General features: G+C 35.3%; 2 protein-coding genes across 3 annotated transcripts; one reads left to right on the forward strand and one right to left on the reverse strand.

Moving 5' to 3' along the window:
• Window positions 1–3,172: 3,172 nt before the first annotated feature.
• Window positions 3,173–6,245, forward strand: LOC123321422 (ubiquilin-1). The gene is made up of 7 exons (XM_044909007.1): window positions 3,173–3,314; window positions 3,450–3,608; window positions 3,682–3,865; window positions 3,992–4,507; window positions 4,774–5,126; window positions 5,367–5,582; window positions 5,704–6,245. Exons 2-7 carry the CDS (start codon window positions 3,456–3,458, stop codon window positions 5,908–5,910), a joined length of 1,629 nt encoding a protein of 542 aa, XP_044764942.1. The 5' UTR covers window positions 3,173–3,314; window positions 3,450–3,455; the 3' UTR covers window positions 5,911–6,245.
• Window positions 6,246–7,290: 1,045 nt separating this feature from the next.
• Window positions 7,291–19,956, reverse strand: LOC123321421 (sodium- and chloride-dependent GABA transporter 1). 2 transcript variants are annotated; one of them, XM_044909005.1, is made up of 10 exons: window positions 19,827–19,956; window positions 16,533–16,974; window positions 11,290–11,391; window positions 10,611–10,794; window positions 10,123–10,494; window positions 9,938–10,062; window positions 9,630–9,874; window positions 9,276–9,479; window positions 9,045–9,212; window positions 7,291–8,643 (listed from the first exon to the last, which is right to left on the reverse strand). In XM_044909005.1, exons 2-10 carry the CDS (start codon window positions 16,918–16,920, stop codon window positions 8,569–8,571), a joined length of 1,863 nt encoding a protein of 620 aa, XP_044764940.1. In that variant the 5' UTR covers window positions 16,921–16,974; window positions 19,827–19,956; the 3' UTR covers window positions 7,291–8,568. The 2 variants fall into 2 exon arrangements, with proteins under 2 accessions (XP_044764940.1, XP_044764941.1); XM_044909006.1 differs by having other exon boundaries at window positions 16,533–16,980; window positions 19,831–19,925.
• Window positions 19,957–23,801: the final 3,845 nt, after the last annotated feature.

Below are 23,801 nucleotides of genomic sequence, written 5' to 3' on the forward strand. Positions count from 1 at the left end.
CTTAATAAAGTTATGTAGATTTATAATAATCATTAATGAATTTACGAGCCGCAGAACTCATTTGGGGGTCTCTCTAGCGTTTGTTTTTATGACGACTAAGCTGAGGAAAATAAAAAGTTCGGTTTTTTTATTTTTCCAGAATGATAATTTGATGCTGCTTTGGGGCTACGCGTTTATGATGTTTACACAAATAACTTCATCGTTTTGCGCCCGGTGCCATGATTTACATCTCAGTCGGTCGTGACAGGAGGCAATTCCAGAAATGTAAAGTGTGTTCATGCACACAGGGTGTTAATAAACAACTACCGAAAATCACTAAGTGATGTTACGTAAAGAAACAAAATTTTTCAATAATACATATACAATTGAGGCAATCTACATATGCTTTATCCTGAGGCTTTCGTCAGATTTCAATGGAAAATCTAAGCTTTGCCATTTATTTGAGTATTATAGTGGAGTGCTTCATTTATCTACTTATCAGCAAATCAGTTTTGTCAACTTTTTTGACCCAGTTGGTATGGATATTATTCTATAATTGATGTTAATATTTTATTCGAGACATAAAAATCGGAAAAATTGGACAGGTCTTTGTGCGACTTTTCGGAGTTGGTTTATTCGTTCTTCGGGCTTCCAAATTTTTTTAAAACACTGTATGAGTACAAATATAATCTCCATGTAAGAAAACGAAAAAACCATTCAAGCAAAATAACGTTTACCTATGTATCTGATCAACATAATTTCAAAAAGAAAGAATAATAATTTCAAAAAATTATCTATTCTAAGAGATCTCATTCTCACTCCATTTACTGTCAGTCGGAAAACAACAAACTATATTCTTCAACTCTTCAATATGCATACTTAGGTGTTTTCTACACATTTTGTAGGCCGAAGAAGCCAATTCCCAGCTGGTGATTAAATTTTTTTCCAATTTTTACTATTCTTCGTTTCTCGAGTCTAATCCTGGCAATTCATAGTTCTCATTTTATTAATATTTATTCGAAAACTCCAAATATTTAACACATCAATATATTTTGGTTGTCTCTTTTTCCATCAATTTACCTTCATCTTTTTAGATACTCCACTTTGAATAAAGGTCTTATGACCTCACAGTAAGATTCTTATTATAAATTTGGTATGGTTGAAAAAATCAAGGTTTCAAATTTTGTTTAGGTACTCGAAAATTTATTCAGTGCAGTGAAGTAGTGTGAAGGAAGCAATATAGACTTCGAGATTGATTTTCTACCATCAAAATTATTCGATTGAAGCCAGAAAATTGAAGATCTGTTTTCCTTAGAATCCGATATCCATACTAAAAATACATTTATCTCTATCGGTTTCCGAAAAAGGCAAGAAGAAGAAGGTTTTGTCATTTCTCCAAATTTGGTGATTCTTTTTCTTCTGGATAGCTTTGAAACTCAAGATTATTATACCCTACTGGGGATTCTCTGTACCTATATACAAAGATATAGGAAATGAGTACCGATTCAATTACTTATTATATACTCTTGGAGATTCAAACAGGACATACAATGCAAATTTCTTTTGATCTGTTTATAAAATTGAAAACTAATGAATTGGATAACCCTTCCAGTATATCCAGATTATGCAGAGTAGACTTGAAAATTTCAGAGAGAAATCGTGCCTTTCAGTTTTCTGAAGTTATTGTCATTAACATAACGGTTTTTATTCGATTATCATTTTAGTAGTAGTAACAGTCGTTTATTGCAAATATAAGCATATAAGCAATTGGCCATCGACCTGAGGTCCTTCAGCCTATAAATTTACACATTAATATATAAAAATTTTACAATTATATATCAACATAAAAATTTACTTGTAACACATCGTAAGGCAGGATAACTAAAACCATTGAGAATTAAACTCAATGGCAAAACGAAGTTCCAAAATTTGATGATGTGTATTTTTCGTACTGGATGTGTTAGGTTAATTTTCTTCGATTGAAACATCTTCTTCGAATACTATTCTATTTTTTTAAATGAAGTCTTTCAGGAATTTATCTTAAGTGAAATACCTTCATCAAATATTTCAGCTTCGATTTCAGTGTCATTTAAAACCACTGGACACACGGTTCAAAACCATTAGTTGATCAGAGGTGCCTAAGGGTTTTTCTAAATTCCTTGAGTATGTACAGGAGTCCCAGAACACTACGTCAATTAGAAAACAGATTATAGCGAGGGAATTTTTGGCAGTAGAATTATTTTATCTAGGGCTAGGATATGGGATATGCCATGGTGAAACAATGTCAGTTTTATCTTTGATTATTTGTCTGCGGAAACAAAAATTTATCTTCATGTACTTGTGTAACAAAATGCCTGGACATCGAAGACGTCAAATTTATTAACATGTATAATAAACTTGGCAAACTGGGTCTATCCAAAAACCGAGCATGATGAGAATTAATTTTTCTCTTTCAATTATCGATCGCGGAAATACAGTTTTTTGCATTTACATAGTACCTATGTTCATGCTTTCCTTTACTAAGACACAAACTTCGAACTTCGAAGCTGTGGCACATAGTACCTATGTTCATGATTTCCTTTACTAAGACACAAACTTCGAAACTGTGGCGAAAAACATTTATTTTCTAATCGATCAAATTTCAGCATTTTCCATTCAGGAAAATTTAATAAGTGTGGAAAACGCCTCCATTGACTTTACTCCCTCGATTATTCTCAAGTGAAAGCGACAACCCTGTACATAGAGGGCTATTGGAGCATAATGGCTACGAAACTTAAGGATTATGGACCCAGGTCATTGTATAAGGACAATGTTGTCCATAAGGACATGTCCTTATACAATACCCAGGTCTAGTATAATCGAGAGCTGAGTTTCCTCATCCTGAATATTCGAAGTTAGGCAACCCAAGATAAGATGAATGAAATTTTCACTTTTCCTTCATTTTTCTGTCCTCATCATTATCTTTCGAATGAATCGAATAATTTGAATTATATAGAAGGATTCAATGTTTCTTTTTTTGTTACTATTATTTGTAGCAAGATAATGAAAATAAGCCCAATACTTCGCTTAAACCAATGATAAATAATAATTGTTTAATAGGGAACAGAAGGAAAACTACATTAATATCATAGTTATGGTGTTCCATTATTCATTAAATGTTTTTCCCAAGAGGGAAACCTGAAAACTCTCTTCTGAAAGTTATTCTGCAGAGGAAAATTCTGCGTGACGTGTATCAAATGTTTCCAATTAATTTCCTAGTTTCATCTATGGTTTCGAATTGACAGTTGGTTTGTATATTATCTTGAAAGTGTCGTGGATTATTACGTATTTGTCAGGTAAATTATTAATTTGACCTCATTTTTATCATTGAAATTCGTTGATGAGTTCTAAGACCACGAATACATAGTTTATGTTGTCATCATTGTGTTATATGCTTGAAACTTCGAATTTTACTAGTCATTCTAATACAGGCAAAGATGGCTGACGAAGATCCGGTAAAATCTCCTAGTTCTGAGGAAAAACGGGAGGAAAATGAGCCCCAGGAGGAAGTGAAAAAAATATCAGTCACAATTAAAACACCCAAAGAAAAGGAAGTCGTAGAAGTTGCTGAGAATGCTTCGGTCAAAGAGGTACGTACATGAAATGTAATTGATAACCTCATTCTGTAATCATTATTTCAAAATTTTCGCCTTGCGTTTTCAGTTCAAAGATATTGTTGCTCCAAAATTCAATTCGGAACCTGATCAATTATGCCTTATCTTTGCTGGCAAAATAATGAAAGATGGAGATACTTTGACCCAACATAACATCAAGGATGGACTTACAATTCATCTAGTGATTAGAGCTAAGCCTAAGACTAACGAGTCTGGTCCATCTAGACCCCCAGGTAAGACTAATCAATATTCAATCCCACATGAGAAAGAAAATTCAATTGGGAAACACTTCACAATCAACATCGATCAATCATATTTTATGATTTATATCAATGATGCAACATTGATTTCGGTTTTAGCTGATGTGAATGCTACTCCATTTGGCCTTGGTCCGCTGGGAGGTCTCATTGGCTTAGAATCAATGGGTGTCAACTCGAATAATTTTATGGAACTTCAGAATAGGATGCAAACTGAATTATTCAGCAATCCGGATATGCTCAGGCAGATGTTAGATAATCCTCTTGTTCAAACTCTTATGAACGATCCAGAAAATATGCGATCCTTGATAACAAGCAATCCTCAGATGCAAGAGCTGATGGAACGCAATCCGGAAATCAATCACATGATGAATAATCCAGAGTTGTTACGTCAAACCATGGAATTGGCCAGAAATCCATCCATGCTTCAAGAATTGATGAGGAGTCATGATCGGGCAATAAGTAACTTGGAGAGTATTCCTGGTGGTTACAGTGCCTTACAAAGGATGTATAGGGATATCCAGGAACCGATGCTGAATGCTACAGCTGAGCAGTTCATCAGAAATCCATTCTCAGGTTTGGTAGATAATAACAGTACTGGTGCAAATCCACAACAAGGTAATTATATTTTATTTAATATTATCAACCGATCTTCTGCTCCACTCTGAAAATGAAAAAACTTTTAATCCTGTTTTGACTTGGCACTCACTCAAGTTTGAACCTGAAATTTCATTTATTTTAAACCATTTCAAATTGCTCTCTATATATCTTAATTGTACTTATGATCTATACTTTATATCAACTGTATCAATAAATATCTTTTGGTGAATTTTGATTGAAATTGAATGCTCTGATCAGAGAAATACATTTAATCTCTGTTTTAGGAGCTGAGAATCGGGAACCTCTGCCTAACCCTTGGGGTGGTGGAGGGAGAAGCCCGAGTTCAACATCACCTACTACTCCTAGACCAGGAGTTCTCAATACTCCACAGATGTCTAGTTTGTTGCAACAGATGGCAGAAAATCCTCAATTAGTTCAGAGCATGTTCAACGCTCCATATACTCGTTCCATAATCGAAGCGATGCAAGCTGATCCTAACATGGCTAGTAGTTTCCTAGCAGATAATCCTTTGATTTCTAGGAACCCCGCCCTTCAGGAGCAGATGCGCCAGTACATGCCTCAATTTCTTCAGCAGCTACAGAACCCAGAAATGCAGAATTTAATGACCAATCCGCAGGTACTAACGAATCCTTAATAACATTTTTTTTCATTCATGATGTCGCAATTAACATTATTGTTTTACAGTTTTACAAAAATGAAAACATTGGAGTTCGAGCGTGCGCAAATAATCCTGTCATCTATCATTGATGTCATGTCATTCAATGCAAATGCATATTTCCTATTTGAAGATTTATATCCTAATAGAAAAGTATGTATATTTTTCAGAATGTTATAGCCTTGTTTAACATATTCACAGGCCATCAACGCAATCATGCAGATCCAGCAAGGTATGGAGTCATTGAGACAAGCTGCACCAAGCCTAGTCAACACTTTCGGCATTCCACAACCACCAAGTGCTTCTACAACGACAACCAACACCACTGGCTCTACCACAACAGCCACAACTGCTTCAACACCAACTACTAACACCACTACAACTCCTTCTACTCAACCTAACGATACGTTTTCTGAAGTAAGTAGGCTCTCAAGTCGAGAGGCATCCAGTGAGAGGTCTTTGACATCTGTCAAAAATGACAAAGTCAAACCACTCTCTGGATAAATTGTTAAATTGCATTAGCACCCTTTATTTTTAGTTCATGGCAAGAATGGTGGCGGGCATGACGCAAGGAAACAATCCGAACGTGCCGCCGGAACAGCGATACCAGCAGCAGCTTGAACAGCTCACAGCTATGGGTTTCCTCAATCGCGAGGCTAACCTTCAAGCTCTGATAGCCACGTTCGGCGATATCAACGCAGCCGTCGAACGACTGTTGGCCCTGGGACAATTGTCGATGAGCTAACCTATTTCATGATATCGTTTGTATACGTGTATTATTTGACTTCTCTTTCTTGTAAGTTATTCATTCAGAAGTTTTGGGTTAATATGAGATGATATAAACTCAGTTTTAGGCTATGAGCGTTGGATTTTCAATTAATGATCGAGAATGTTTTTCATCCTTGGTGTTCAATTTCTGTTATGTTTTCTTTCCAAGGGTTGGCAAAATGTTGTTTCTTCAACTATGAAGGGCATTATATAGACTGTTCTGAGAGTTCAGAGCTCGATAGCCGGAACTAATTTAGACCTCTATTTGTAAGTTTTAAGTGTTCTGAGAAATAAATATAAAAAAGGATGAAATTTCTAGTTTTGTTTTTGCATGTTTGAGTTCTTACATGTATATGCGGAACATTGATATATTCCACTAGCAATAGTTTGGTTATAATTATGGTGAAAGGCACCCTTCGTGCCTAAAATTTCAGTTCTTTTTTTGCGGGCGACTTTCAATTGATAATGAATAAAACAAAGGAAGGATACAGTCTGTTTATATTTGTTCTGTTATATCTGATTTAATAAATAGTTTTGAAAAGTGCCTAAATTATTTATTTCATCAACTTATGACCTGCTAATAACTGTTCTTTCTGTTTTTCAACAAAGTTTTCGGAGTGAGTTTGGCTCTTACCATTCTCAGATGAAAAATTTGATTTTCAGACCTTTTTGAATGAAATATTTGTGTGTTCACTGAATGATTCATCTTTGGTTTCTAATCATGATACTTTTATAATTTTTATTGAATTGATTACATAATAACTTAATTTCTTTGTAACATTTTCAGGTAGTTGAAGAAAACTATACATCTGAAGATACCAGAGTTCAACTGAAATACTTATTTTAGTTGTACTCTGAAGATTCTTATCATAGCGAACCACTTCGAGTGGTTTATGAATTAGTGCAAACGTTAACAGTTTGTATTCTCATCAAGTATTGGCTATTTTATATGAATATTCGATATCATTGCAACTGGCAATTTTAGGATCGAACGCTAATTTTAGTGGAAGTGATGCCAAAAATTGTCCCTTATTTTTCAGCTTGGGAGTTTGTTGTCTAATGCTTGAATTTTCAGTAAACATATTTAAATAAAATATTTCAGTATATCGAGAAGCTGTATGAAAGTTAACCAAGAGGTGAATTGCATTAACTACAAGTAAGACTGCTTCCTGGGGTTTATTCTACATCATTTATGTTGGATTTAAATAAAAACTTTTCGAATTTCACATTGAATTTTTATTAATAAACTGCAATATCTTGACCAAACATAATGATATGATGATAATTGATTCTTTTGATTATAACTATACACAAGGACCTATATAATGAGTCTCGGAACAAAAAATTAAGACATATAATTAAATCACAAACTTCTATTGATATGAATTGTTTTACAATATTTCGTTATAGTTGGTATATGAATAGACAAAATAACATATCAAAAACATATTTTTTCAATACTTTCACGCTAATCACAATTCACAACATTTATGGAAGAGCGAAATATTTTGATATGAATATATTTCATTTAATGACACACTGCAGAGAAAAGTTAGTTATTTAATGAGATTCTTCTGAAACATTGAGATTTCAAGAATACTTTATCAATCCTAGTTTCAGCATATTGTCTATAGTTTTTACTAACGCATTTTCAGAATCTCTGAAGCCACAATAATAGTATATATTGTCATTCACTATAAATATATAATAATATAAAGCTAATTAGGCTACGTTTGCCACTTTGTGGCAAAGTACTCAAAACATTTCTGGAAGATTCGAATATATTCAACAAAGGTGAACTTCAAACAAATGGGTCATTCATAAATCAATAATCCATCTGTTTTTAGTCCAATAAAATTAGGCCGTGAGAACACGTGACTTTAACAGTTTGGTACTAGAATTTCAAATAATTTATGTAGTTAATATTTCTATTTAAATGTGAAATCTGATTACATAAGCAAGCCCGTATTTTTATAGTTTAAAATTTAGAAAATTTAAAACACTTAAACACTGAAGCCACAAATATATATTTTCACACCACATCAAATATCTTGAATATTTAACTACGTTTATGACATTTTTCACTTGAACACCTTCATATATGTACCTATCCTCATTTGATTTTCATGAAATACCTACTAATGAAATGTTTCGACTGATTTGGTGTAAAGACTAATGGGACGTGAATTGTTTTTTTTCCTACAATTTTATTTAAATAGTTTTTCAATATTTGCTTTCACATGTCTAACTGAATTTATAAAAAGAATCTAAATTTTTGTGCAGTACTTGGTCTGATTTTCGTTGGTCCTCATGTTTCAATTCAGTTTAATTTTATACAATCAAATGAGGTGTTTTTTGTGAAAAAAGTCTGGAAGACATTTATATTGATATCGATAATATTTTGAAACCAACAAACATTAAAACTTCAATGCACAATAAATAAAAATAATTGTCAAATATTCGTCCACTTCTTCGAAATAGACCTCGAAAACTATACAATATATTAAAACCCATAAATTTAACACTTTAATCTAAAATAAATTATTTGGATTATTAATATGCTTACATAATTAAACTCAACTGAATTACGTTTAACGAAACTTCGGCACCTATAAAAAATCAAAAGTTCGAGAATTCAGACGGCAGATGCTTGCATTTTCGCCCTCAGTGTCTTAACATCGTCATCTATCCTGACGAGTAATCTCATTTTCTGGAAAACAAAATATTCTTCTGAGCATCGAATCACTTGACTATATGAGCTTCTTATGATATTTTATGCACGTACTTCAATTTCTCGAATTACCTCGAACCCAATGTAGGTACTAAACTTTTTTTTTTAAGTGAGTTAGTATATGAAGCTCAAGATTTCTTTCGAGTTTCATATACTATATGGTAAAGAATAGGAAAAATGGATTTTTTTTCATTTCGTCCACATCTGTCTACCTACTGAATTTTGAAAGCGGTACCTTTTTATATGTTCTTGCTCCGATAGATATTTTGAATAAAATGAGTTATGAAGAACATGAAATATCTTGACTTATTCACCGGAAATTCGTTGGTTTTTTTGGAAAACAATAAAAATGAGTGCTTTTTGACTTATGTATCACTTACAGTTTCCCTACTCCCTGGAGTTTTCATCCAAATATAAATCATGTAACCAGGAATACATAACATGGAAGTCAAGGCGGTGAACCACCCAAACAGATGCGCCCATAGAGGAAACTCGTAGTTGAGGTATTTAACGGGAGTCCATTGTACAATATTAAAGATGAAAACACCCTGAAAGTAGAAAGTTCAATCAAGATAAATAAGCAGTAAAAGATATCAATAATTCTGCCTTACGAAGCAAATAGCTGGTGTTGTTATTGTCCAACAGAACTTCCACCATTTGATTGGATAATATCCGATCATTTCCTTGATGCCATCGTAAAACCTGTCGCACCCAAAGGCCCATGATATTGCCGTACATTCGAAGAATATCAGGAAGAGAAGACAGAAGCCACTGACAGCATACGAGTCCAATATTTGAAAGACGTACATTCCTCCCTAAAATTGTAGAAGAGATATCATAAGTTAGTGTCGTAACCAATGAGTTATAATGGGTCTAACAATGGTTAGTTGAAGTAATCATCTGCTTACTTCGACCCCTATTTCATCGCCTTAGCCAAAATGTTACTGAATAAACGTTCGAATTACCTGCGATATGCAAGACAAACCGACTAAGTAGGAAAGGCCACAAACAATAGCAATAAATATTTCCTTTCTTCTCCTGAGAAGATGGGGCCATTCATCGATGATTGCGGTGACGAATCCTTCCATCGTGCAAAACTGGGAATCCAAACCGATCAGCAATATCATTAAGAAGAAAAGACATGACCAAAGCGGAGATCCTGGCAGTTGCAGGACAGCCGAAGGGTATGCCAAGAAGGCCAGACCAGGTCCTGAAATGTGAGAAGGCTTGATTAAGCCTCCAAAACGGGCGAAAAGTCTCGAAATTGTTTTACCTGAAGCAGCGACTTCTTCAACTGGTTTCTGCTGCTCGTGCGCCATGAAACCAACAATGGAAAATATAGCGAATCCAGCGAAAACACTGGTGCTCGAATTGACTGAGCACACAATCAAGGCGTCTCTGGAATGTCAAAACAGTAGAAAATATTTTTTCACGATAAATCCAGAATCCAGGACTCACTTATACACATTGTTGGTGAATTTATTGTAGCTTCCAAGAGCCACCAGTGTTCCAAGACCTAAACCATAGGAGAAGAATATTTGCGTCACAGCATCGATCCACACTTCAGATTCTCTCAGTTTGGACATGTTGGGCATTACATAAAATTTGATGCCTTCCATCGCTCCAGGCAAGGTGATACCCCTGATAAGTAATACTGTCAAAAGTACATATGGGAAGAGAGCGGTGAAGTACACAACTTTTCCGGTCCATTTGACACCTTTCCATATGCAGAAATAACAGATGATCCATACCAGAAGGAGGGTTCCGGCTAGCTCCCAACGAATCGATCCCACATGCTCGATACCAGAGGAAATTTGAAGTGCTCTACGCCTGAAGACCGAGGAAAAATATTATGAATGATTATGATGGCAAAAAAACATAAGATGTGGACATTAGATGATTTTATTCCTTCAATGAATACATTCCAGAGTATCGATTACACTTACTCCCAGAATTCCTTGACCGGATCTGTAAGTTCAGTTATGGAAATGTTGTGGTTGTTGACCGCGCAAATTTTGCTTATGGTGTTGTTGGGATAAGACTGCTCCCAGCAAGGAAGAGATCCTCTATCGTATGGATTGACGCAGAATTCAGTATTCCAGTAGTTGTGGCAAGTTCTCCACGGTACATCTGCAACATATTAACTCCAATGGTGAAATTCGATCTCGGGAAGAAATATGAACTAAAGGACGGTTAATTCAAAGAATCTCCAGACTTATCAGGAAAGGAAAGATTCGAAACCTCAATTTATCCATTGAAATGCAATGATAGTAGCAGTAATAAGTATTGCAGTGCTTCATATTATTCAATTTCGAAACGCATTCGTAATTCATTTCTTCCTGAGGAAAATTCCATCTGATAGGTTATGTAAGAATTATTAATAGAAATGAAAAGTAAATATGTGCAACAATTACCTATTGTTAGCTTCCAACCTACTCTATATTTATTCGACAATTGATAAGGATGCTCACTAGAGTATATAGAATGATGAAGGATAATGCGAATATGATTTTTGAGTTATTAAAGAATCGAGCCTTCTTCTACGCGAGAAGACAGGAGAATTGAGCGATAAAACATTATCATTACATACTATGAACCAAATCTTGATGTAAATTTCTTTCTTACCTGCCCTCAACGACATGAAGAAGTAAAAGATTGCCCATGCCAATAAAACGATATAATAAATATTCATCCAGCATGACATGACGGCTGCTGCATATCCAATACCTGTTGGAAAACACATAGAGGGTAAAAAACAATATTTCCGATCATTCACAATATACTCAGTGACATTAGCAGCAATGTTATTCATACTAAAGCTTAATATTTTATTGACTTTTATTGATTTGGGAGGTGTGTTTGATGGGTTGTGCAAATAATAAGTAAAGTATAATAATTAACATTGTCGCTTTCGCCATTTTGCAACCCTATACTATTTTATTTCAATTGGTGATGGCTGTTCATCAGGAATTTGTTTCTAGAGTGAATTCATTGGATCTACTCCTTAAAAATTTCCGTTGTTATAATAAGTTATAATCGATACTTGAGAATTTCAATGAATTTCTGAAATTAAATCCGACGAAAAAAAAAACAACGAGGGTTCCACCGCTGGGGAAAATAGTCGAATCCAGTCCATAGCTTATAGTTTTCACTCATTATTCCATTCATTATCAACGATGAATTTCATTAGTTATGCTAATAAATAGTTTTCAGGGCTAATTATTCCATAATGAATGAATTTTTACCATTCATACAGATATCTGTATTATGAATGATTAGTTTTTTGGTGAGACTACACCAGGCATATATATGCCTGGTGTAGTCTCACCAAAAAACTAATCGAGCCAATAGAATTTTTTCCATTATTATTTTCATAACGCTATAGGGTCTGAACGAAGGAAAAACCAAGTATTTGAAATTGAGGTCCCTTTTCTCCAAGGGGCAGACTGGCGGTATGCGGTATTGACCAAATAGAACATGCGCTTTCGCCATTTTGCAACTACAATCGTGTGTTTTATTACTTTTCCTCTTGCACCTGATTTTTTGTCACAATTCAAGTAATTTTCATGAGTTTGATTGAATTTCACATTCTTATAGAAACAGCCAGTATTTCCTCAAAAACTTTATTGATACAAGTAGCAGAATAACTTCTTGACGTTCGAGAAGGTTAACCAAAAATTTAACTCTTGTGAACTTCCGTTGAAGTTTTCAGTATAGGATTGAAAAATCACTGGATAATAGTTCTCGAAATGTGAAATCTCTTCCTCTAGTTTTTTCAATCCAACCGCAATAAAAATGTTTCATTGCACGTACTCTCTACTCTCCATGATATCAAATCAAAGTATTCCAACGAATTTCCACGTGTAACGGTGCTGAAACGCAGCGGTAAATTTATGTGTTACAACGACCCTAAAACTCTCCCCTTTCACGCTGGCGAAGGTCCCCTTTGGTTTGAATCCGGGTCTCGAATTCAACTCTCCCCTTAGGTTTCACTTTTCAACTCCGAAGGTAAAATTTGGAACAGCCAATAGGCAGAAATATGCTTAAGGGGACAAAATCGATGTGGAATTCCTGCACTGGCTGCAGAAGCATGACTGTATGTGTGTTATATTCGAATATTTGCGTTGCGACGAACATGAAGTTGAGATAATGTTGCGATGCCAAGAAAATTACTGCGCCCCACCGCATTATCCTGTCGAGCACAGGCAAATATTTACCCCCAAGTCGTTGAGAATTCCGGTTTCATCATTTCTGGGCGGACAAGAAAATGAGATTTTAGAGTTATTGTATATTTTGGACATTTCCTACTCTTTTGTATAGTTGTAGCTCTTCGGGTAGTGTTCGAAGGGTAGCAGTAGGATCTCCGTAAGAGATCCTATCAGGAGAATTGAATCGACTCCTGCCCACTGCAGATTCCAGGAGCTTTCTGACCCGGAAAGCAAGAACCTGAAAGGGGTCCCTGGTCTGGGGTTACAGACAAAGCGGTTGGACCTCTCTCCCTTTTCTATACAGAGTGTTCCAACTAAACACCCCTACTGTCCTCATTACATTCTCTGCCAGTCACAATCTCATGATCTCAGAATCGACAAATTCCTTGAGAACATTCAGATTTGAGTTTTTCGGGAATTTCTAACCATGAATCTTATAAATCTGCTGTCCCATTCTTCTTCAAAACTACAGCTTTTTCCATTCATCGTTTCGAATGAACTCGAATTATTTAAACCTCTGTCCCAGTACGGATCACCTTCGTAATCCCCCTTTTGTTATAAATTTTCCATTATGTACTGGTCCGGTCCAGTCTTTAAGGCCTTAGTTCGTATATATAACTGGGTCAACCTCGTGCCATCTCTTCTCCGTGGTCTGGAGATGGGAAACTTATAATACACCTGTTGGCTCTGAGCTGGATCCTTTTTATGGACCTAACCAATATTGGCTAATAAATAACTTGGGTAACTCGGATAATGGAAGTTTATAATAGCAGTTCTAGAGAAAAGATACGAAATATACTTTAGGTCGAAGATAACACCCTTTAGGTTGGTCGTCAATACACAGGGGGGCAAAACGATTTTTTTTCAATTTCTGAATTTCTTAACTTTTTGAAGTGTCGAGGATTGTTTCCCTTTTCCAGACAACAGAAGTTCTATCTAGTTATAAGGAAATTTTTCAAGTTCCTTTATGACACTTTTAGTGGAGAATTTTTCTTCATTCAATTATTCATAATACATGAAAATTTTTCAAATCAATTATGATTTGGAAAATTGTCATTTATTCCTTTTGTGTCAGTATTTATATGTGTGTCACATGCATATTCTGACTGCCACACATCGATGTACATTTCTCCATTCCTGATTATTCTAGTGGAAACTGATTTATATATTTTTTTTCAGGAACTCTGTTGAAGAATTTATTGCATTCATTAGAATTTTCCTCTATTTACTTAGAGCATTACGAATTTGTTCATAAATTATTTACTTTCATTTCAATTTCAGGATTTAGGTACTTGGATATCATGTTGTAAGTACATTTTCCCATGGATTTTTCTAGTTGAAACTAATTTAATTTTTTTTAGGGAATTGAAGTATTCATTGAATACATTCAAAATATTTTCTGCTCACCCAGCATTCTAATTTCAATTTTAGAAATAACTTTATACCATCTGGATGAATATGAATGCATTATTCAAGGACTTTCATACAGACAACCACGATGAATGATAAAAACTGTTGTATACAAATAAATATTTACTTTGAAAAATGTTTTTTTTTCATTTGATTTCAACGATAATTTATTCCTACTGTATAAAAAATTATTTTTTGTGCATTCGTGAATTCGATTCGAATATTTATTGAATGCCCAACAACAAGAATATATGTTCGTGTTGTTGAGCAAAGTTACTCGCATATTCCTAGTAAACCACGATGAATCAAAAATGACTTTCTTATATTTCTTTATATTTGGAATGATTTTATTCCTACCGCATAGAATATTCTAAGATGATTTTCCACTGCTTTATTTGAATATTCAATACGTACCTAATGTTTTTCCACTAGTATCACATGCAATGAGTTTATGAATGTTTTTACAGCTTTTTACTCATTTTTTTCGTAACAATTTAGCTTTGATTTATGTATATGAACATTTTAATGGACGATATTTTGCTTAAATGGAAAACTTGTTTCAATTTTTATTGGTTACATTGATATTTTTCATATATTAGTCAAGTTTACTTTGATAATGGGATGGTGGTATCTTAGAAAGCCTCATAATGAAATTTTTTTTTTGGATATATTCATATCTGTCAAAGGTTTCTTATACTTCCCGGTCTTCATTCAATACGGTCGGTCCTAATTATTTTATTTCAACTGTATAATTTACTCATGAATACTTGATGTGCAGTTTTGTGATTTTATTGTTGTTTTTCGTCACATCATATTAATTTTGTTTCGTTTCTGATTTCTTGAGCTGAACCTTAAATTTTTAGGAGATTCAGTTCGATTGAAGTCTTCAATGAGAAGATTTTTCACAGAAGTGCTCTGAGATTATCATATATATAAACTGCTTGTGGTAATATCGTGATGACGGATTTCGGGCTGAAACTTGAATTCAAGCCGAGTTCCACATCCGCCATTTTGCAACCATGCACCATATAGCATATTCATGACTTATAATACAACAATATATACAACAACCAACAATGACAAACCATTACGAATATCTGCTGAGAACATCCTATTATGATACGTTCTACATTTCATTGAATATAGTATGGAACTGGGTAAATTCCAGATAATATTAACGCTTAATCATTCGGTTTCAAACCCACAGCATCTGACAAATCTGACTAATATGTACAAAGGATCCCTTGCTTTCGAATCCAGATATGCCACCATCAGTCATTCTGACAGGTTTCTGTTCGGTATCACAGTTGGAATATTTTGTTTAGCATCTGAATCATTAAGCCACCCCTTTCTCCGACCCCGTTCACTACCTTTATATGTCGTGAGCCGAATTTATAGCTTCCTGCATCTTTAGTCTTCTCGTAATATTATCTTCCTAGTTCGAGAAATGAGTGATAACGATAAATTATGACAAAGCATTTGATTTGGGGTTATTGATATCGGCAATCATCCCTTGGAATTCCTCATCCAGAAAAGTAAAACCGTAATTTTCACGATTTTCGTGGGTTTGAAGGAACCAACGATGGTTTCACGAAAATTATGAATCTGTGCAATTTCAACTCGCTTTTTCTCAGCAGATTACTAAATTTCTGGAGCCACTAACGCATCGCAGTTTTCATAAACGAGGAAATACCAACGTGCGCCAATAGAGATAACTCTGGGGGATGCTATATTCCAGTCATGGACATGAATCCATAAATTCTGCATCCCCTTCATATATATGTCAACTGACATAATGTTATGAGATACATATAATGCAGCACGTAGATCCAAACGGGGTCACGAGGGCTTTGGGGGATGTTTCACAGAGTATGGTAATTTTCTTTTTATCAAATTCTACCACATATCATATCCGCCCTGAAATTTTTGCACGAGTAATTGAAAAGGGGATTTAAAAAGAGTTTTCGTGTGGAGTCATATACAGGGTATTCCCTGTATAATTGGTCTCCTCCAAATCCTCAAAAAAATACCATTGAATGGTATACAGGTGGTTCGAAAACCACGACAGGGACTGACTATCGCCAGACCAAGCGTCTTGACTACGTAACCGTAAGAACAGCTCTGATCTGGGACACAATAGATAATAGATCTCAAGCAACCGCCTTTGATCTAGAAACTTGTACCTCCCGAAGATGCTATTGTGATTGCGAACGAGATGGAGACTAAGCTTAAATTTCACTGGCTACTTACCCTTGAAAATGGGGGCGATCTTGAAGACCCCTAGCCCTCCAATGGTCAACATTTGACCGAGCGCCAACTCCATGAAGAACATAGGGATGCCCGCTAATATGAGGGTGATGAAGTACGGTACGAGGAAGGCACCTCCCCCATTTTTATAACACAGATAGGGAAACCGCCAAACGTTACCTAAACCTATGGCGAGCCCCACCACCGATAAAATAAAGTCTAATTTACTACCCCACGTCCCCCTGCCTGGTAAAGTGCTGTTTTTTGTTGCTGGTAGTTGATTAGACGAGTTTGGTGCATTTGTAAGTGTGGGTAGTTCGATTTCTTCGTGCCGGTTCAGACGTAGGGTGTTGTCCAGGCAGTCTTGCATTTCTTCGTTTTCTTCGACCATTTTTTAGTACCGAACACAGTTTTATTGATCCAAAATGTCAGCTCATTGATTCACCTAAAACAAACGGTTATAATTAGAAGGGGTTGGTGAATTCCGTTCATTGATTCTTTGTTCCTAGATCATTCGTGACTGGGGAAGACCATCACATCATTATCAAATCGAACGAAGCTACTTTTCCTGCTTCATAAGATCGTATTGAGATGTGATATATTTCGCAAGAATCTTTAATCAAAAATGGAGATGTGGGGAAAATATACAGTCTAAAAAATCATCGCAGCGGAAAAAATGCTCTCTTCATAAAGGCAAATCTATAACAATGAGCCTAGCTAACGAAGAAGAAATTCGACAATCTTCATAGTCACCTCAAAGAGGTATTGGGTTGGTCGTCAAGTTAACCGATGAAGAAACATTACCATTGTGTTGGTAGTGAAACAAATACAACCCTCCACTGTCAACCTTCTCGAATTTGCTACATCTCTCGTGCATGAAGGGCACGTTTGATGGGATTCCAAGGTGGATAGGATCGTCGAGATTGTGCAATCGGAAAATTCTTGAAATTCAGGAAGGATAGTGGAAGGAGACGAAAAGGAAGATGATAACATGCTCGGGTAGAAATGAATCGTTTTAAGTCGAAAAATGTATAAGTACAGATAATTCCGTTCGGTCTAAGCGATTATATCCGAACTCAAGGTTATTTAATTGGTCCATTATCTGTATTGTCATCGATTGTGGCCGAAAAATGAGACTAAAAACGACGGGAGATCCATAATCTTGCGCCACACGAAGGAATTGATGATGATGAGGATGAGGAGATCTTTTTAGTCGAAAATGGAAAATCGAATTTCTCAAAAACCAGAATTCTCATTTCGAATAATGGAGGTAACTCCATTGAATAAACTGCCAAAATCGAGTGCCATCAGGACTCGGTCCTCCCAGCTCTAAGTACCGATCTATTCATTTCGAAGGTTGAAGAAGTTGAGGAGGCAAACATAAAAAAAATTGTAATATTTCATACAAAACTCTTTGTCGCTTTATCAGGTGGTTTCCATATTGCTCAGAAATTGAGGAAGTGCTATCGAATTGACGCTTTGATTAGATGGAAGATCCCAGTTATACACTGGCACATTGAGATAGATGTATCACTATTTAAACCTCCGTCCCTATCATTCTCATTTTAAATATGTCATATATGAGAAGGGTACTCGGACCATATATCCAAGTTGTAGACGGATATGCCCAGTTATACAATATTGAACGGAGTAGATTCAATGTATGCACAGTGTCAGACCCACTCTTCATTCAGTCATCATTCGCAATCGTTTATTATCGGCCAGAGGAAAATTTCGCAGCCCATAAATACCTGCCCTTTATCGGTCTGGGAAAACTGACGGCTTCCTTTTCGCACCGCTAAAAGTCGTTAGAAATCGTTATTCTATCTTACACGGCATCATGATGGTTCGATTTTCAGCATTTTCTCTCCCCCTGTGTGCAGGGTTCACATCATCGAACTGCTTTTAGTCCGGAAAATTATGTTTCGAAAGCAAGGAAAAAGCTTGACATGGGAGAAACTCTCAGAAACGGGAAATGAGAATTCTTTCGCTCGAAATATAATTGACTGAAACTGAATCAGGACCCGTTGGTATATTTTGGATGGAGGAAATTTTCTTCTGTACACAAGTTTCCTTTTCTTCTCGACTTTGAAATGAAAATTCACCACCGATCGAAGCTCGCAGTATACTCATGAATGCATAATTATTATGGCTTCACCCTTTATTAATTATCATAATCCGAATAGGGATTGATTTTATGGGATAAACAAACACATTGACGTGTTTGTTTTACCATCAATATTAGGCTTGACAAAATCAACATGAATATTCACATATTTTCTGATCATCACGTTGAAAATCCGACTGATTATTACCAAACCAGTCTCTACACTTTAAAAATCAATGTTACATAAATAAATATAATACCGTGCATAGCATAGTTAAATCAATGAAAATAGTAAAGGAATATCTAATTAAAAACTATTTTTCAATGGAATGAAACTACAACAGAATTCTAAAATCACCGAATGGAAAATAATCGCCGACCTCTTGTTCGCCATGTATAAAAGAAAAATAATTTCCCAGAGTTTACCAGGGAATTTTCTTTGAAGCGTACCAGAACTTTCGTCATTGTTCTGCTGTAGCAAAAGTCCATCTTAACGACCCGCATTTCAAAACAAAGCTTCATTGTTTTCAACAAAGGATCTAAGTGATAAGTTTTTCCGACGTTGCGGGAAATTCCGTTAGATGGCGATACTATCGTAATCGACAATCGATGTGGGAAAGGGGGTTGAGAGTTGGAGATAGCACATTTAACAGCGAGCTCTTAGTTGGGAAATATGGGAAAACTAAATGCAAAACTTTCCACTCCGTCCGTACAGTGGAATCTTTTGGGAATTGATGTTTTCCTCCATGTTTATTGTAAAATTCAGGGGAAATTGAAAAAATAAACCAACGTGTTGCTTCATCTATAAGATCATAATATTTGCCTGAATGGCAGTTGAAAGAGAAAAAAGTGATGGGATAATATTCGTTGAATTTATTTGAGGATCTCATGCACTGAATATGAATATGTGGATTTTTTATATTCCCTAAAACTATTCTCCATACACGATATTTGGAAGATTCTTACGTAGAGTCTTCATTTTTCTTATATAGGATCATTTTGATCATTGGTATCCTTGAAGTTCAAAGTGAAAACATCAAAACTTGAATCTCCAGAAATCTTTCGATTGGGCGGGAAATTTTCAAAATCAAAATAATAGCACATTGACACATTTCTCCATTGATAACAGTTGGAAAACTGTTCCGAATTCAATGTTTAGTTGCTTAGTAGGAATAGCGAAGTTTATTTACCGAAAAAAATAATCCACGTGCTTCATTCACTATCACAAACACTCGCGGCCACCCTAGTGTGAACTCGGCTTGATCGGATGACGCTGTACCACTGATTCTACTGCTTCTGGGCTGGAGATGATTGCCTCCTCTTCGTATCCCCTTTTCTACCAATCTTCTCCAAACTGGAGAGGGGGTTTGATATCTTGTACTGCAATGTACAGAATGATATGGCCAAAATGTGCCGGCAAATTAGAAACTGAGGGTCAAAACGTTTTGGAGGCGAGAGGTGAATCACTTCTTCGCCAGCTCAAATTAACACTATCCCATATTTAGCTTACGGAAGCATCCCAGATAGTTTTCCGACTGGTGGAAGAGATATTCCGACAATTTTTGAATTGAGCGCCATGAAAAGAAAAACGGAGCAACTGCGTTCGCTCTTTTTTTTAATTTCGTGATTGCAATAATGATTCATACACCATCTGAAACAAAGCAGGGACGAGTACTGCAATAAAGTATCCATGCTTCAGTAACATAATTTATTTTCAAAATTTGTAGGAGCTAAAAACTAAAACTAGAACTAAAAATATCCAGCTAACCAGCCAAAAATTAACAAATCTTGAACATGTAGATCCGGCTACAAGGTAGATCAGGCTAGTAATTTGGGTGTATCTGTTTGTATAGGTATAGATACGTCTAGTAGGTAGATCCTGCAGACATCGGTATTTAATGATTTTTAGAAGAATGGTCGAGTAGGTCAATTTTTATTTTAAATTACGCAACTTTTCATTTATAATTGAGAAGTTTGTTATGGGTTGTCATGTGAGTTTTTCTTTTAAATGGCCAAGCTAACTTTTTGTGTCAGAAATGGATAGTCATTCTGTTGCTGAGGATGATTTGGTCCTTCCTAGCCCAAAAAATTAGTGTTTTGCCACCCTCCTACAGGGTGCATGACAAACGTTTCAATCATACATCAACAGTTGCTTGATTTAAAATAAAAATTGATCTGCTCGAGCAGTTTCTACGAAACAGTAAATACCGAAGATATTAATTTTGTGCTTTACTTTCTATACTCCACCCTGTTTATGCAGCGGGTGTACCGGTTACAAAATGTTTTCGACGACGTTATTGTTATTGAAATTTGAAACCTGAAGTTTAAATGTATAGAAGGGAACTTTTTTAACTCGAATGATTGCTCGGATTGCTCTTCCAACTTATTGTTCATTTCGCCATCATTAAAAAATGATCTATCCCTTTGTTCCTAAAGCATTCCTACTTTCACTATCTGAATGGGCCCAACTTTGTCTATGTGCATTATCGAACAAAAATAAATGGAACCAACTAGGAACTGTCCTTCTATCATTCATTATTAGTTCAGATATTCTCGTAATTGGTAATATCCTCGAAACAAGAACTCAGAGTACTTGATAGATATATGTGGGATAGTTTATGGTTCATTGAATAAACAATTATTCACAGGTTTGTCGTCGTTGGTGGGCAGTGTGAGAAAAAACAGAAGCGTTTCAATACGACAGGGTGTCCTAATTAAAACAAGCCACGAATCCCATTCCTTAACTTCATCCCTCTTATGTCCCAGGCTACCCTTAGTTTTCGAAACGGGAATGCCGATGAGGTTTTTCCAAACGTCTCCGTGCATGTAATGTAATACCATCTTGATCTGAGATTTTTTAACAATATTTTGTTTCAGTCATTTCCGAAAATTGAAGCAAATTTTCAAAAGGAATGTCAGGTCATCATTAAAAACTTTTCAATTTTGTTTGTGGATGATGGTGAATCTTGAAATATTTCGAAGAATTTTCTTTCGTTCTATTTTGATTTGTAATTGTAACTGAATATTCTGAAGATTATTGGTGCGATGAAATTTGGAGTGTTTTTGGTTTCAAGTTTGAAAAATTCGAATTTTTATTTCGTCGATAGTCAAACTGTTTGGGAGTTTTAATTTTTCTTAATGATCGGTAAGCGATCTAGTTTTGATTGTTCTTTTATTTTCTGTGCATTCTCAATTCAACTAAAACTCGTACAATTATGGATTTTCATCGAACATCGGCCACATCTATTCAATATTCCCGATTCAATTACTTAGGATCCCTTTTTCTAGTAACTTGGTCTTTCCTCATTCATAGGAGAAAGGAATCGATTGAAATATCCTAGAAATGGTGAACCTTGCACATTCTTCAATGTTTTCCTGTGCTCCTTCTCAAGGAAAATATCCTATTATCGTAAAATGTACCAGTATATGTCGAAGGATCGATGGGAAAAGCTCCTCGAATGTTTTCTCCTGAAGAAGTAGGTTTATCGTTAGAAATCCCTCGTGGATAGTTCACATAGATATCCGGTCATGTGACATATATCCTGCCATTGCTACTTCCTTTCCCGTCACCCTAAAAGGATGTACCTAACCGAGCAATCATTTCTACACTGTTCTCTATGAGCCACATACAATATATATTACAGTTTTAATTGTCTGACACTAACTTATAGCAGCAATTATTATAAACTATCGGACAGAATTGAGGGGCCATACTGCCTCTCGACTTCTGGAAAAGGAGATTTCGGAATTCGCGTCGGGGATCAAATTTTTTTAAATCTTCTTGGAAATTGTTTCAATTCCATTGGTATTTTCTCAATTATTGGAAAAAATTCAGATGCTTTAAACCATCGGACGGATTTACAAATTCAACTGACGCATTCCGATCCTAAAGCCTACCCTAAGATTATCAAAACCCTCTTTCGTTGGAAAATAACAGAGTGTTTTTGAGAAAAATTGAATTTGGCCACGAATTTTTGATTGTTTGAGCTCTAAATTCGAAAATAACGGATATTTATATGATGAAAATAATACCTAACGTTCTTGATCCTGTAGGAGCAAGAGCGCAAAAACCTTTTTGTATATGTTTGTTCAAAAAAACACCCCTTCTTACAGATTTTCTAGTACTAAATTGCAAAATCGGATATACGTACGTGAATTTCATTCATAGGCAATAATTTTGTATAATCTCATTTGCATTTCTAGTTATCCCGGTATCTTCGTGGCAGTTAAATTTATTCAAAAATTATTTTCGTTCTGTATGGTACAATTAAATTGTCGCTTCGGTGCCTACACTGCATGTTTTTTTTTTTTCATTACAGTCTCATTCATACCATCTAGTGTACCTAATAGGTATGATATCGTAACGTTCACCTATCACGTTCGTTAAGGATTAAAATGGTGGATGCGTCGGTGGTTCAAATCTTTATATATATGCTGGTTTATTTCTGTAGTGAATTTATTTTTCGTTAAGAAAAATCAAGATCAACGTATTATGTGGAAAGTATTCGTCGCGACTACTCAGAAATCATATTCTCCATTGATTCTAGTGTTTTTTTTTGAGTATGCCAAATATGTTCAATAAAGGGGGTTTACAAAAATGTCTTTAGCATATCTCGGAAGTTAAGATGTATTAAAATGTACTTAAGAATTTCCAATAGTAGAGAAGGGAATCAATATAGTGGCACTCACCCCTGCTCTAGCCACCCAAAACAAGAAATTCAAATGGCTCAAGCTCATTAGAATGCTTTAAAAAATATTAGGAGAAGCTTATAAAAATGTTCGGCCACATGGAATCCATTTTTCATGACAATAAACGATTATGATTCGGAAAGTCGATCTTAATAACTGTCTAAAGCGTAATGAGACAGTTTGCATTAGAATTTCTTATTTGTGGGTCGATCGGGGTGAGAGCCTAAAGGTGCCATTATTGTTCCCCCTCTACAGTATCGAAACATTTTGCAATGTAACCTCTCATAACTTCGGAGATATACCGATGACAAGTTTTTGTAGTATTCTCATTCAAATGACGTGTAGTAGTTTTTGTTGAGAACTAATGATAGATATCATCTATGGTATTCCAGCGTAAAATTGATATAAAAATTATTCAAGTACTTATTATATTTTGAATTTGATCACAGTAACCTTTTTTTCCAATAAATAAAACA

This window comes from Coccinella septempunctata, chromosome X (genome assembly GCF_907165205.1).
Source record: "Coccinella septempunctata chromosome X, icCocSept1.1, whole genome shotgun sequence".
Taxonomy (NCBI): Eukaryota; Metazoa; Arthropoda; class Insecta; order Coleoptera; family Coccinellidae; genus Coccinella; species Coccinella septempunctata.

Excerpts from the sequence above, each read along its gene's own strand:
- LOC123321422 (XM_044909007.1), top strand. The coding sequence starts at position 3,456 with ATGGCTGACGAAGATCCGGTAAAATCTCCTAGTTCTGAGGAAAAACGG. Across the intron at positions 3,866-3,991 it reads TGGTCCATCTAGACCCCCAG|CTGATGTGAATGCTACTCCA; the intron begins GTAAGACTAATC and ends TTTCGGTTTTAG. Across the intron at positions 4,508-4,773 it reads TGGTGCAAATCCACAACAAG|GAGCTGAGAATCGGGAACCT; the intron begins GTAATTATATTT and ends TCTCTGTTTTAG.
- LOC123321421 (XM_044909005.1), bottom strand. The coding sequence starts at position 16,920 with ATGGTCGAAGAAAACGAAGAAATGCAAGACTGCCTGGACAACACCCTA. Across the intron at positions 11,392-16,532 it reads GATCGCCCCCATTTTCAAGG|GTATTGGATATGCAGCAGCC; the intron begins GTAAGTAGCCAG and ends GTTTTCCAACAG. Across the intron at positions 10,795-11,289 it reads CTTCATGTCGTTGAGGGCAG|ATGTACCGTGGAGAACTTGC; the intron begins GTAAGAAAGAAA and ends AATATGTTGCAG.